At 36.9% G+C, this 14,978-nt stretch overlaps 1 protein-coding gene across 9 annotated transcripts in view; it reads left to right on the top strand.

Moving 5' to 3' along the window:
• The window catches only part of PTPRQ (protein tyrosine phosphatase receptor type Q), a 258,054-nt gene that overhangs the window by 11,142 nt on the left and 231,934 nt on the right, over positions 1-14,978 (top strand). For all 9 annotated transcript variants that reach the window (XM_061204869.1, XM_061204868.1, XM_061204865.1 and 6 more), the window contains 3 exons: positions 583-858; positions 4,289-4,558; positions 11,162-11,422. In XM_061204869.1, coding sequence (XP_061060852.1) covers positions 583-858; positions 4,289-4,558; positions 11,162-11,422 — 807 coding nt within the window. The remainder of the gene's footprint in view (positions 1-582; positions 859-4,288; positions 4,559-11,161; positions 11,423-14,978) is intronic.

Raw genomic sequence — 14,978 nt, 5'->3', positions numbered from 1 at the left:
GGAACAGATATAGGTTTGAGACTGATACGTGCAAGGTGCTGTTTTAAGAAAATTAATCTGGAGGGATTAACTAGGAAAATCACTGGCGCTGGATGAAACAGTTTGGAGTTGGGAAACATTTCTGTAAGAGGATGAATGCCTGAGTTCTGGTGATGTTGGGGATGAAGAATAAATAATATGAAGTCCCTGCCCTCTGGTCTGACAAGATAGAAGTAAAAGACATATATAATGTATGATCACTGAATGCCAGAAGTACCATTGTGGTGGTGCTTGTAATAAAATTGATTGAACAGTAGTGTGTGTCAAACACTTTGCCAAGTGGTTTACCCTCCTTATCTCATTTAATCTTCATAATTACTCCTATAATTCCCATTTTATAGTAAAAAACAAAAAAACAAAAAACCGAGGCTCAAGAAAATAATTTACTCAGGAAGTTGGAGATATAAATTGGGGCAGGGCTCAAATCCAGTGTTCCTTTTCTCTCCAAATTAGAGTATCATGGAAGTACTGAGAAGTGAGAGATTACTCTCCAAACCATCTCACTAGTATAATGTATTTTTCTGGTTTCTTTTCATCTACTAGGTCCATTATCAGCCCAAAATATCACAGTTACTCATGTGACCCCAACGGAAATATTTTTACACTGGGATGCTCCAGATCCTGTATCTTTTCACCATTATTTTGTGGCTATTTTGGATGTTGTAAACAATAAATCAGAAGAGGTGTTTGTTGAAAAATTCAACACATCAACAACAATTGGAAATCTAAGATCTTTCCATCATTATCTGATCTATCTATTCAGTGTAGCAGAAAGAGGAACTTTAAGCTGCTTTGAGAAACCTATTTCAGCCATTACAGGTAAGTGTGGGCACGTTTTGCCTTTTGATCAAAAATACAAACTGCATATTTAGAAATACTATTTTGCCAAAATTTAATTGTGTCGATCCTTTCATAGGTACAAACAATCGGGGTTGAACATTTGTTTGGATGTTGAATCAATGCTAAGCATGGATTCTAAAGACTAAATTCATTTAGATTTACATGAACCCCTTAAACATCTGCGTTGTTCCTCCCAGAGTTCCTAGAAGACATATTTCATATCATAGCCTTTGCTGGAAAATAAATTATCTTAAGAGACGAAGATTAGTTCACCCAGTTTTCTTTAACAGCACTAGATCCAACAAGTAGATCTGCACATTTAATGTTTTACCTGGTCCTTCTTTCTTTCCTCACGCAGTGTTATGAGTTGACCTCTAGGGGGCAGTGTCATCCCAGGACTTGGCAAATGCATTTCTAATCTCCACTCACCACCACATGGCAGTTTTTGAATCATTGTCTAGAATATAATCATTAAAGTACTCTATCTTTTAATTAAGCATTCTATTTACCCCATTAAGTAAAGTCAGTCTTTTTTGAAAAGCGAAAACACTATTTATGAAAGTACATAACTAAGCACATTTTGGCAGTATATCCCTGTGTGTGTGTTAACATGTGTATTGTCTGTGCATGTGTATTTTACATGTCTATATGCAAAGTTCTTTGAAATTTCACCAGCTAAAATTTAAATGCACTAGAACTGAGGGAGGAGGAATGGAAAACTTGCACGTGCACAGACGTAGATTAATTAACCTCATATTTGCCGGGAATACTTGGGATTCTTTGAATAACAATAATAAATTGTAAAGTAAGTAATAAAATATATTATTTCATGCTTACTGAATGCAAATGCTTAAGATACATGCATTCACTGTTGCAAATCCTAATCAAAAGTATTTTTCCAGTTGGATACTAGAGAGCAGATGCTTTCTCTTCCCTGAGCTCAGAGCATCTGTCAATTGGTAAATGCTTGATTGACTCCCTTACACTTTAGGGAGATGCTTTCATTTTTAACTGACAGGCAGACTAGGAGGATTTCTCACAGATTCATTAATTTTGAAGTCACATTAAAATCTTCCATGGTAGATGTAGAGAAATTGACATCTTCCTGTACTAATGGTGGGAATGTACAATGGTACAGTGATTTTGTAAAGCAGTTTGGCAGTTTCTCAAAAATTTAAACATAGTGTTATTATATGACTCAGATATTCCTCTCCTAGTTATATATCCAAGAGAATTGGAAACAGTTGTTCACAAAGGAAACTTTATATGGATGTTCATAGCATATAGGCAAAACATGGAAACAACCCTAATGTCTATCAGTTGATGAATAGATAAACACAACATGGTATATCTCTACAGCGGAGCATTATTCAGCAATGAAAAAGAATGAAGTACTGATACATGCTACAACATAGATGAACCTTGAAACGATATTAAGGAAATTAGTTACATAAGACCACATGTAGTATGATTCAATTTATATGAAATCCATAGGCACATCCATAGCGACAGTAATTAGATTAGTGGTTGCCAAGAATGGGAAAAGAGAGAAAGAAGAGAGTGGTGGGTGACAGCTCGTGGGTATAGAGTTTATTTTGGGGGTGATGAAAATGTTCTGGAATTAGATAATAGTGATGCTTTCAAAACCTTGTCAATATATTAAAAATCACTTAATTATATACTTTGAAATGGTGTTTTGGGTACCTGAATTAAGTCACAATAAAGCTTTAAAAAAAAAAAAATCTTCCATGGTATGTACCTATTTGTTTAATAGAGGGACAGGAGAAAGGTACATGTGAGTCTGCACATTTAATTATGTCATTTGCTATGTATGTTGACTCTAAACTGACACAGCTGTGCATGTCTAGGATTTAGTAATCTAGTGCTCTTTTACTTTCCTGAGGTTGAAGCAATATGCATTTTTTTCATTCGTTATTCACTCAGTAGATTATGTTTTAGTGTCAGGAATTGCAATGGGTACTAGAAATGCAAAGATGAATAAGACTAGTATCTACCTTCAGAGAGCTTACATATTAATGGAGTGAGGCAAATTTTTAAAAAAGGATGATGCTGTATTATAATTGCTATTATATATATGGCTTATGCTCTTGGTACTGTGGGAGCATAGAGAGGGGTCAGTTAACCCAGACTCGGGGTACAGGGATGGCCATGAAAATCTTCCTGGAGGACTGATGCACTGAGTCACGAAGGAAGAGTAAGAGTGAACCAGGTGGGAGTGGGGAGGCAGAAGGATGTTGTGAGTAGGGCAAACAGCATGTGCACAGACGGTGAAGACGGTGAAGAAGAGGCATCTATCTAGCCATACCTGGGAAAGTCAGAGAAGGCTTTTTGATGAGACTGACAACTGAACATTAGGAAATGGGGAGTAGATTGGCATGGCTAGAGGACAGGGGAAATGTAGTGAGAGTTTAGAAAATGTAAGCTAGGCACACAACATGAAGGGCCTTGATATAGAGAGTATATTTTATTCAGTAAAATCTAACTCTTCTGGGTTAATGGAGCCTTTGAGAATGTGGAAAAAATAATGGACTTTTCTCCCATAAAAATGCACAGGCATGGATAGAAAATTCTTTGAGTAATTATAGGACTATAACACACCCATAAGTTTTGTAGGTATGTAAGAAAAAAATATCTGAAGCTGTTTCACCATGGAATCTTGTGAACAGTTTTTCTAATTGGACTATTCTGGCATTTTCTGATAATTTTACATACATAATCAATTTCAACACCTAAAGTCAGACTGGCTCCAATTTTGTGAATTGAAGGTATGGAATGAATAGACTATGGGTTTGACCCAGAATATTTTCCTAAGAAATTAAAATGTAGTGTTTAATTGTGTTGCTAAGGAGGTGAACTTCAAAACAGATTAAAAATCACCTTATAGTTTCTGAAAACAAAGTAATTTTGAAAATCATAGAAAATTCTTTAAATATTATTTAAAGTAAACTGTTGAACAGTTTAAAATTGTATAATTATCCTTATAGACATGAACTAATGATTGATCATTGTACCTGAGAACTATCAAAAGTTTAGGGGAGGCATGTAACACAAGACAATGAGACTAAAAGGAAGGCATTACAATGTCCAGAGAATTGTATAGTAGTGAAAATCCCCAGGCCTGATATTCAAATAAATTGTGTAAGGAGATAAGCCAAAGTATTTTCTTTGGTTATTACAAAAGAGTATCAAAAAAATTCTCCAATACTTGCATAGTAATCACAAAGACATATTTTTCTCTAAAGTTTAGTCCTTTTCAAGACATGGTGACATGAAGATTTGTTACATTTTAAACATGAATTAATACTGAACTGAGATATTTTTACTCAATAGCATGAGTAACGCTGACAAAAAACTAAAATGTATGTATCCATTTATCTATTTCTCGAAGGTATTAATCCACCTCAGAAAGTTTACGCTAAACTTGAAGATGTGGGAGAAGACAGTATAATTCTTCAGTGGGGATCCCCACAAGACGGCCACGAGGTCTACATTCAAATCAAATCCATATCAGATAGAAGAGAAGTCAAGAAGCTTTTTGTAAAGGATGCTAATAGAGTCAAGGTTGATCACTTAATCCCTGGAATGACATATGACATTGGAATGGCAACAGTAATGAATGGGAACTTGAGCGAGCTGGTCACTATTCAACAAACTCTAAGTGAGAATCAAGTACTTTTCATTCTTAACAGATATTTGCTGGTTTGGGGGTATTGTAAAGTAGTTTCTGAAAGAGCCCTCTGGTAACAGGTTTTATCTTTTTTACAATAAATAGATTGTTAGTGTGCTTCAGGATCTGGAGCAATTCGCATCTCTTGTATCCTGAAAATGTCCTGTGCTTGTATAAAGGCAGCATTGTTTATGATTAAGATCCTAAAGCCACACTACCTAGGTTTGAATCTGGGTTCAGCTATTTGAGTAACCCTGGGCAATGTATTCAACCTGTTTATGACTCAGTTTCCACATTTGTAAAGCGAGAGAAAATAATAGTGTGCGTTTCATGGGTTGTCCTGACAATAACTGATTTAATAAATGTAAGGACTTAGAACAGTGCCTGACATATAGCTGGACGTGTTTATAATTTTTATTGCATCCACAAAGGCATGCTGTAGCACATTGGAGGGAAATATTGACAGTGTATAAAAGGTTTAGGACTAACAAAAATTTTCCATTTTCTTTCTCAAATAAAATTAATATACTCAATAAGTCATTGAGAATTTAATGAGGAAGAAAGAAAAGGAAAAAATGAAAAGTAAATACATGAAATAATGTTTATAGATATTTATAAATTATGGTAAATATTAAGAAGGAAAAGAGAAAAGTGATGTCAGAGAGTGTCAACTGAAATAAAAACATAAAACATAAGAACAGTGAGTTTCAGTTTCATTTGGGAATCTTACTGAGGACTGTAGCCTGGGAGACAGCCTCTCAGAGAGCTTTGAGGAACTGCTCCAAAGAGGGAGGGGGAGAGGCCAGTATAGCATATGTGATTTTTGGCTAAGAGGTACGTGCAATCAAGCATACATCTTGGTAGAAGGTTACTGCTAGTCATGAGGAGCAGATATCTCAGTTAATGATTTTAGTGCTTTTCTAAGTGTGGGAAAATGTAAGAATATGGGTTCATAAAAATTTTTCCTGAAGTATATCTAACTGCCTGTTTTCCCAAAGCACAGAGTGCTTCATCCTATTCTTTATCCTGAATTCCTTTCAGGGTGTACTGTAGGTCAGCGACTGCAGTGGCTAATGACTTAATCCTGGTGTAACAGTATGGCAAGTGACATTCCTTGTTTTACATTACAGTTACATTCCTTGAGTAATTGAAGAGAGATGGAGGGTTCTCCTGGAGATGGGCTGTAACAGAAGGAGTTACATTTGAATGGAGGCTTAAACCGTGAGAAGACGCCAGAACAGAACAAGATGGAGGAAGGGTACTTTAGGCATGAACAGCTGGCATGAAGGCTGTAAAACAGGAAAAAGCTTGGTGTGGCTGAGAACAAAAAGGCCAGGATAAGTGTTGTCTAAGGAAGAGGGAGAAGGGTAGTAGGAAATGATATTGGAGAGGTAGTCAGGGGTCAGAGCACATAGAGCTTGGAGGCCATGCTTTTGAGTTTGTTCTGAGGGCAATGGGAAGCCATTGAGGGGTTTATGCAGGAGAGTGACAAGGCGACCTATGTTACAAAAATGTCTCTCCTGATATGTGCAAAGAATGATTTGTATAGGGGTGAGAGTGGAAGTAGGGAAACTGGGTAAGAGGGTGTTGTAGAATATAGGCAAAAGATTATGGTGGACACGATGGGGAAGTGCAGATGGAAAATAGGAGACACATTTTATATTATGGAAGTAAGAAGTCTGAGCTTTCACACTGGAGTGGTTGTGATAAGTAAGGGAGAAACTGGGGTTTTGACTTGACTAATTTGGGTGGATAGTGGTGACTGTGAGGAAGGAAAGCTCATTGGACCTCACAGGCCTTTTGGCTAACAAAAAGGGCAGCCTGATGGAAAAAGTGGATTGGTTCAAAAAATTGTGTCTTAGCAGGGTCCGCACTCAACCAGCATCAGATCTTCCTGTTTTAACTTCCAAAGACTAAACCTAAATTTAGTTCCATAACTTTCAAGCTTAAATTTTTGAGAAAACCTACCTAAAGATAAATATCATAGGAAACAGTTGTGAAAAAGGAGACAACTAAGAAGTAGATATTGCTAAAAAAACTATTTCATGTCTATTAAACGACCCAATACAAATTTATAGTCAGAACAAAAGTACTAAAATTAAAATGCATAAGTGGAAAATGAACTGTAGTCTTAGAGCCACCAATCATTACCAGTTATTACCAGTATGAGGTTAGATTTTCCCCATATTGTCTCAGGGCCTAGGTTTTTGCTCCACAAGATTTAAATCACTGAGTGTGTGTATGTGTGTGTGTGTATATATACATATATACACACACACACATTTTATTTTTTAATATTTTTAAAATTTATTTTAAAAATTTTTGGCTGCGTTGGGTCTTCGTTGCTGCGTGTGGGCTTTCTCTAGTTGTGGCAAGCGGGGGCTACTCTTCGTTGCGGTGCGCGGGCTTCTCATTGTGGTAGCTTCTTTTGTTGTGGAGCATGGGCTCTAGGTGCGTGGGCTTCAGTAGTTTCAGCACACAGGCTCAGTAGTTGTGGCACATGGGCTTCAGTAGTTGCAGTGTGCAGTCTCGGTAGTTGTGGCTCGCAGGCTCTGGAGCGCAGGCTCAGTAGTTGAGGCACACAGGCTTAGTTGCTCTGCGGCATGTGGGATCTTCCCGGACCAGGGATTGAACCCATGTCCCCTGCATTGGCAGGCAGATTCTTAGCCACTGTGCCACCAGGGGAGTCCCCACTGAGTATATTTTTAAATTGGTTTTCATCTCTAAAGTCCTATTCTTCTTTGACTGTAGGGAACTTAGCATATTTCAGCCCATCTACCATCTAAAACCAAATTTTGCCATCCTTTCTATATAGTGAGCTCTTTTGAAATCTTATTAGGCTCTCTATCTTCAGGTGTATGCATAGTTCTCGACTCTGGTTAATTCAAGTACTTATTTATAAAGTCACCATCCAAATGGATGCTGAAACATGGATTAATATATATAAATCCTAGGAAGAATAATAGAATTTTAGGGTTTGAAGTTAGAACAGAGATTTTCTGGCCAATGCCTCATAAGATATGTAATTCCTCTGATCATTTTATAATGCATCCCTGTAATTTTCCTCTAGTTTGGAGCCATGTCTGTTCTCCAGAGTATCACGAAGCAAATCTACTCCCTGATTCACGTGAAAGTCCATCATATGTTTGGAAATACCCATTAGGTGCTTGTGGTGTCTATATTTTCTTTCCTTTGGGTGAATTTTCTCTAGTTCCTTCAAGTATTCCACTATTTCTTATAATCCTATTTGTCTTTCTAGTCAGTTCTTAAACTTTATAATCACTTTTGGCATCACTTGATTATTTATCATTCATCATTTTTACTTGTGCCAAGATGATTAAGCAAATATTAACCTATCCCAAGGTGCAAAGGTGGAAATTAACTCTTTCCTTGTGTTCATTCAACAAATAGTTGTTGATAACTATTATTTACTATGTCCTATTTCTCTTTCTTCCATACACTTTGAGGCTGTCAAGCATAGAGGGACATTTACCTTTTAATGAGCTTCTACATGTTACAGACATATAGAAAAAAATAAAATTTACACATTCCTTTATTTTCCTTTCCCCTTTGAACCTTCTCTCTTTGTCTCTTTCTCAGTTATCCTGAAAGCAACTAAACAAAACTTGATCTCCAGTTATTACTGTGCGCCTGAACTATAAAGTGTGCACTTTGGGAGAAGTCGGTGCTTATGACAACAGACCTTGGAACCAGATAACCTGGGTTACAATTCCAGCTCCACGAGGATCAGTTTATGTCTTTTGGAAAGTCATTCAACCTTTTTGGTCCTCAGTTTTCTTCTCCCTAAAATGGGGATTATAATAATCTTATCTACTTTATGAAGTTAATATAATTTAAGGGCTCAGACACCAAGCAAGCGCTCTGAGAGTCTTTGAGGTTGTTATAATTTTTATTTCTTTACAGGAGTGGAGTGATGGCATTGCGGAGCTATGGCCATCCATAGTGGGAAGTAAAGCTGTTTTAGCTATTTATGTGGTCTCTCTTTGTCTAAGGAGTTAGCTACATCCAAGTTTTCTTGAGGGAAGGAGATCTGTAGGAGAGCTGGTGTTTGAGTTTTCTTTTTTTCCTCTCGTTTTAGAAGAATAAATTTTAAGATAGACTGGGCATCTCTGAGGCCTCATTCTACCTTACCTATCATAAAAACCTTTGAATTCGGCCTAGTTCAGTTTGTCTCATATTGAAAAAACTCATACAGCCCTCAGGGCTGCCACTTCTTCTGAAAAAGCTTTTGCAGGAGAATAGGTAAGGATGGAGGTCATGGTCGCAGAGGTGGAGACCCACTGGAATCCACCAGAAATGGCAAAATCTTCTCCCACTTGAGTTTTCAGAAGTTCAGGGTATAGTTTTGAAGAGAAGGAATAACTTTATCCTATTCTACACCTGTCCATCCTTGGTGTCCCTCTGCTTTAACATGTCATGTGTTAACACCGTTGACTACATCTCCTTGGACAAGTGGAGTTGGTGTAAAACCTTATATTTACCCACTGGAGGGAATGTTGCTGACTCTGTATACTTTTAGAACCTAGAGTAAACTATGCCTGTTTAAAGCCTTGTCTCTCCCTAGAAAATGTTTTCAGCACCCAAGAGCATGCAAGTGAATTTTTTCCATGAGTGCACCGGTTACTCATTTCCAATCCGCAGATCTTTAATTGTTGCTCAAAGTACATTTAGAAGCTTTCATAGATCATTGCCCACAGATTCAGATGGATTGGATACTTGTGGAATGTCATGCTAGTCTTGCAAAACTATGCTTACTGTGAGAGCTTTGTAGCCGAAGAAAGCTGTAAGGAATTTAAAGAGGAAACCCACCAAAAATGTTAGTGATGACAGAAAAAGAAAAGTAAACATAACTGGAAAAAGAAAAACATGGTAAAAGTGCCTTGAAACCTAGTAATATACCATATAGAATGTGTTATGGTTAGTATATTGAACGTTTCCTCATAACCACCAAGAACATAAAAGGAAAGTTATATATTACAGCTGAATGAATTGGGGGAGATATTGCACAGATTTTGTGTTCTATGTTTCTAATTATAGATGTGTGCTTAAATCTTTTTAGACAGTACTGGCTCTGGGTAAAGTGACAGAATCACATTGTCAGATCATATTGTCACTGTTCTAACAGTGACTTAGAACATGTTCCATCGCATCAAACCAGATGTCACCAAAAAAAAAAAAAGAAAAAAAAGAAATGAAAAGGAAAGGCCGTCTCATTTTTTGGAAGGAAAAAATACTTTTCCAGAATGTATATGTTAGAAGATAGAAGATATCTATTTGGAAGAAAGACAGACTTAAGGATATACTAGATGGTATCCCAGTAATCTAAAAATAGAATTGAAATTAAAATTAACCTGAGGAAAAATAATGTGAATAGAAGTTATCTAAAATTTCAAATCTGCTCTAAATAGCAGAATAGAGGATTGTGGTACAATAAAGCTCTTGAATAGAGGTCAGGGAGAGTATAAAATGTAAATGAATCCTTCCACCAAACTGTTGCCAGAACCATGTTCCTAAAAATGAAATGAAACGTCTGCTCACAATTGCTGTGCAGACAGGGTAAAGTCTGACCTCGAGAGCATGGCATGCAAAGCCTCTCACAGACAGCGGCCAGCCTCAGAGGTGGCCCATTCATTCCCGGTCCCTGTTCCTCACACACACCCTGTGCTTGAACCACCCTGAGTGCCTGCCCTGTGCCTGGAACTGCTCTGAGCACTTTATGCATAAATGCAATCTCTCACTTAATTGTCACAGGAACCCTGCAAAGTAGATGTCCTTCCCATTTTAGGGATGAAAAAGCCAAGGCACAGAGTGACTAAGTAACTTACCAAAGACTAGAAGTTGGAAGCTAGTTGCCAAGGACTAGTGACTAGTAACTTGCCCTGCTAGTAAAGAGTTAGAAGAACTTGGTATTCCCTGAATACACGATGATGCCCATTTTGGTTTCCAGGCCTTGCTGATGCTTTTCTCTTGGTCCGGGATTCCCTCCTGACTACCTCTCCCCACCACGCACACTCTTTCCGGTAGACTTGTACTATCCTATAAGACTCAGATAAAACATCATCATCGACTCTGGAAAGCCTTCCCCAATTACCTCTGCTAGAATTGTTGATTTCTTCCTCTATTCTCAACAGCCTTTTGTTCATGTCACTCTAACCATTTGGGACTCTAGTTAGCGATCTGTGCATGTCTTTTCTGAGATCGGGAGCTCTTTGAAAGCAGGAATCTGGCCTTATTTATTTGAGCACTCCTCCTAGTATATAGGTTTTCAAAAGTATTTTCTTAATAAATAGATAAAAAGGAAAAAAATGGGAAAATCTCAGATTTTTATGTTTTTTTCAGACTGTTAATGAGAATCAAAAAATGAAAGTTAATTAGGTCCTTTCAATATATATGTACATGCAATCTTTCAGAATGTACACCTTATTCCTCTGTCCAGTGGTGACCCAGTAAACATAAGTTTCATATATAGGCATTTAATTTTTTCACAAATTCTAGGACATGCTAGACATAATATAGAGAAATATGAAAGTTTTAAGAAAATACTAATTATAAATATCTCTTTTTATCTTTCAGAGCCGAAACCAGTTCAAATTGTTATCCCTTATGAAAGTCATAGTACCTCTGTAATCTTATTTGTTCAGATGCCTGATATTGGAGTGTTTGATGGCATACATATTGCAAGCGACAGAGGGCCAAATGTAACCAGGATTTTGAAACAGGACAGTAAAATAACTGTTGACAATTTAACCCCAGGCACAGAATATAATTTCTTTGTTTCTACCATCAGTGGGACTAAATTAAGTAATATGTATTATGTGCCTGCAGTAAAAACATGTAAGTATTTTAAGACTTGTCTAAGTTGCTTCTTTTTGTTTAATTTTTAAAATTTTTATTTATTTATTTATTTTTAACATCTTTATTGGAGTATGATTGCTTTACGGTGGTGTGTTAGTTTCTGCTTTATAACAAAGTGAATCAGCTATACATATACATATATCCCCATATCTCTTCCCTCTTGCGTCTCCCTCCCTCCCACCCTCCCTATCCCACCCCTCTAGGTGGACACAAAACACTGAGCTGATCTCCCTGTGCTATGCGGCTGCTTCCCACTAGCTATCGGTTTTACATTTGGTAGTGTATATATGTCCATGCCACTCTCTCACTATGTCCCAGCTTACCCTTCCCCCTTCCCGTGTCCTCAAGTCCATTCTCTAGTAGGTCTGCATCTTTATTCCCATCCTGCCCCTAGGTTCTTCATGACAATTTTTTTTTTTTAATTCCATATATATGTGTTAGCATACGGTATTTTTTCTCTTTCTGACTGACTTCACTCTGTAGGACAGACTCTAGGTCCATCCACCTCACTACAAATAACTCAATTTCGTTTCTTTTTATGGCTGAGTAATATTCCGTTGTATATATGTGCCACATCTTCTTTATCCATTCATCTGTCGATGGACACTTAGGTTGCTTCCATGTCCTGGCTATTGTAAATAGAGCTGCAATGAACATTGTGGTACGTGGCTCTTTTTGAATTACGGTTTTGTCAGGGTATATGCCCAGTAGTGGGATTGCTGGGTCGTATGGTAGTTCTATTTTTAGTTTTTTCAGGAACCTCCATACTGTTCTCCATAGTGGCTGTATCAATTTACATTCCCACCAACAGTGCAAGAGGGTTCCCTTTTCTCCACACCCCCTCCAGCATTTATTGTTTGTAGACTTTTTGATGATGGCCATTCTGACTGGTGTGAGATGATATCTCATTGTAGTTTTGATTTGCATTTCTCTAATGATTAATGATGTTGAGCATTCTTTCATGTGTCTGTTGGCAATCTGTATATCTTCTTTGGAGAAATGTCTATTTAGGTCTTCTGCCCATTTTTGGATTGGGTTGTTTGTTTTTTTGATATTGAGCTGCATGAGCTGCTTGTAAATTTTGGAGATAAATCCTTTGTCAGTTGCTTCATTTGCAAATATTTTCTCCCATTCTGAGGGTTGTCTTTTTGTCTTGTTTATGGTTTCCTTTGCTATGCAAAAGCTTTTAAGTTTCATTAGGTCCCATTTGTTTATTTTTGTTTTTATTTCCCTTTCTCTAGGAGGTGGGTCAAAAAGGATCTTGCTGTGATTTATGTCATAGAGTGTTCTGCCTATGTTTTCCTCTAAGAGTTTGATACTGTCTGGCCTTACATTTAGGTCTTTAATCCATTTTGAGTTTTTTTGTGTATGGTGTTAGGGAGTGTTCTAATTTCATTCTTTTACATGTAGCTGTCCAGTTTTCCCAGCACCACTTATTGAAGAGGCTATCTTTTCTCCATTGTATATTCTTCCTCCTTTATCAAAAATAAGGTGACCATATGTGTGTGAGTTTATTTCTGGGCTTTCTATCCTGTTCCATTGATCTACATTTCTGTTTTTGTGCCAGTACCATACTGTCTTGATTACTGTAGCTTTGAAGTATAGTCTGAAGTCAGGGAGCCTGATTCCTCCAGCTCCATTTTTCTTTCTCAAGATTGCTTTGGCTATTCAGGGTCTTTTGTGTTTCCATACAAATTGTGAAATTTTTTGTTCTAGTTCTGTGAAAAATGCCAGTGGTAGTTTGATAGGGATTGCATTGAATCTGTAGATTGCTTTGGATAGTATAGTCATTTTCACAATGTTGATTCTTCCAATCCAAGAACATGGTCTATCTCTCCATCTGTTTGTATCATCTTTAATTTCATTCATCAGTGTCTTATAGTTTTGTGCATACAGGTCTTTTGTCTCCTTAGGTAGGTTTATTCCTAGGTATTTTATTCTTTTTGTTGCCATGGTAAATGGGAGTGTTTCCATAATTTCTCTTTCAGATTTTTCATCATTAGTGTATAGGAATGCAAGAGATTTCTCTGCATTCATTTTGTATCCTGCAACTTTACTAAATTCATTAATTAGCTCTAGCAGTTTTCTGGTGGCAGTTTTAGGATTCTCTATGTATAGTATCATGTCATCTGCAAACAGTGACAGTTTTATTTCTTCTTTTCTGATTTGAATTCCTTTTATTTCTTTTTCTTCTCTGACTGCTGTGGCTAAAACTTCCAAAACTGTGTTGAATAATAGTGGTGAGAGTGGGCAACCTTGTCTTGTTCCTGATCTTAGTGGATATGATTTCAGTTTTTCACCATTGAGGACGAAGTGGCTGTGGGTTTGTCATATATGGCTGTGGGTTTGTCATATATGGCCTGTATTATGTTGAGGTAAGTTCCCTCTCTGCCTACTTTCTGGAGGGTTTTTATCATAAATGGGTGTTGAATTTTGTCAAAAGCTTTTTCTGCATCTATTGAGATGGACATACAGTTTTTATTCTTCGATTTGTTAATATGGTGTATCACATTGATTGATTTGCATATATTGAAGAATCCTTGCATTCTTGGGATAAACCCCACTTGATCATGGTGTATGATCCTTTTAATGTGCTGTTGAATTCTGTTTACTAGTATTTTGTTGAGGATTTTTGCATCTATGTTCATCAATGATATTGGCCTGTAGTTTTCTTTCTTTTTGGCATCTTGGTCTGGTTTTGGTATCAGGGTGATGGTGGCCTCATAGAATGAGTTTGGGAGTGTTTCTCCCTCTGCTATATTTTGGAAGAGTTTGAGAAGGATGGGTGTTAGCTCTTCTCTAAATGTTTGATAGAATTTACCTGTGAAGCCATCTGGTCCTGGGCTTTTGTTTGTTGGAAGATTTTTAATCACAGTTTCAATTTCAGTGCTTGTGATTGGTCTCTTTATATTTTCTATTTCTTCCTGGTTCAGTCTCAGAAGGTTGTGCTTTTCGAAGAATTTGTCCATTTCTTCTAGGTTGTCCATTTTATTGGCATATAGTTGCTTGTAGTAATCTCTCATGATCCTTTGTATTTCTGCAGTGTCAGTTGTTACTTCTCCTTTTTCATTTCTAATTCTATTGATTTGAGTCTTCTCCCTTTTTTTCCTGATGAGTCTGGGTAATGGTTTATCAATTTTGTTTATCTTCTCAAAGAACCAGCTTTTAGTTTTATTAATCTTTGCTATTGTTTCCTTCATTTCTTTTTCATTTATTTCTGATCTGATCTTTATGATTTCTTTCCTTCTGCTAACTTTGGGTTTTTTTAGTTCTTCTTTCTCTAATTGCTTTAGGTGTAAGGTTAGGTTGTTTATTTGAGATGTTTCTTGTTTCTTGAGGTAGGATTGTATTGCTATAAACTTCCTTCTTAGAACTGCTTTTGCTGCATCCCATAGGTTTTGTGTCATCGTGTTTTCATTGTCATTTGTTTCTAGGTACTTTTTGATTTCCTCTTTCATTTCTTCAGTGATCTCTTGGTTATTAAGTAGTGTATTGTTTAGCCTCCATGTGTTTATATTTTTTACAGATTTTTTCC

This window comes from Eubalaena glacialis, chromosome 11 (genome assembly GCF_028564815.1).
Source record: "Eubalaena glacialis isolate mEubGla1 chromosome 11, mEubGla1.1.hap2.+ XY, whole genome shotgun sequence".
Taxonomy (NCBI): domain Eukaryota; kingdom Metazoa; phylum Chordata; class Mammalia; order Artiodactyla; family Balaenidae; genus Eubalaena; species Eubalaena glacialis.
The sequence above is the reverse complement of the archived record's forward strand: the minus strand, read 5'-3'. Positions and strand labels throughout refer to the sequence as shown.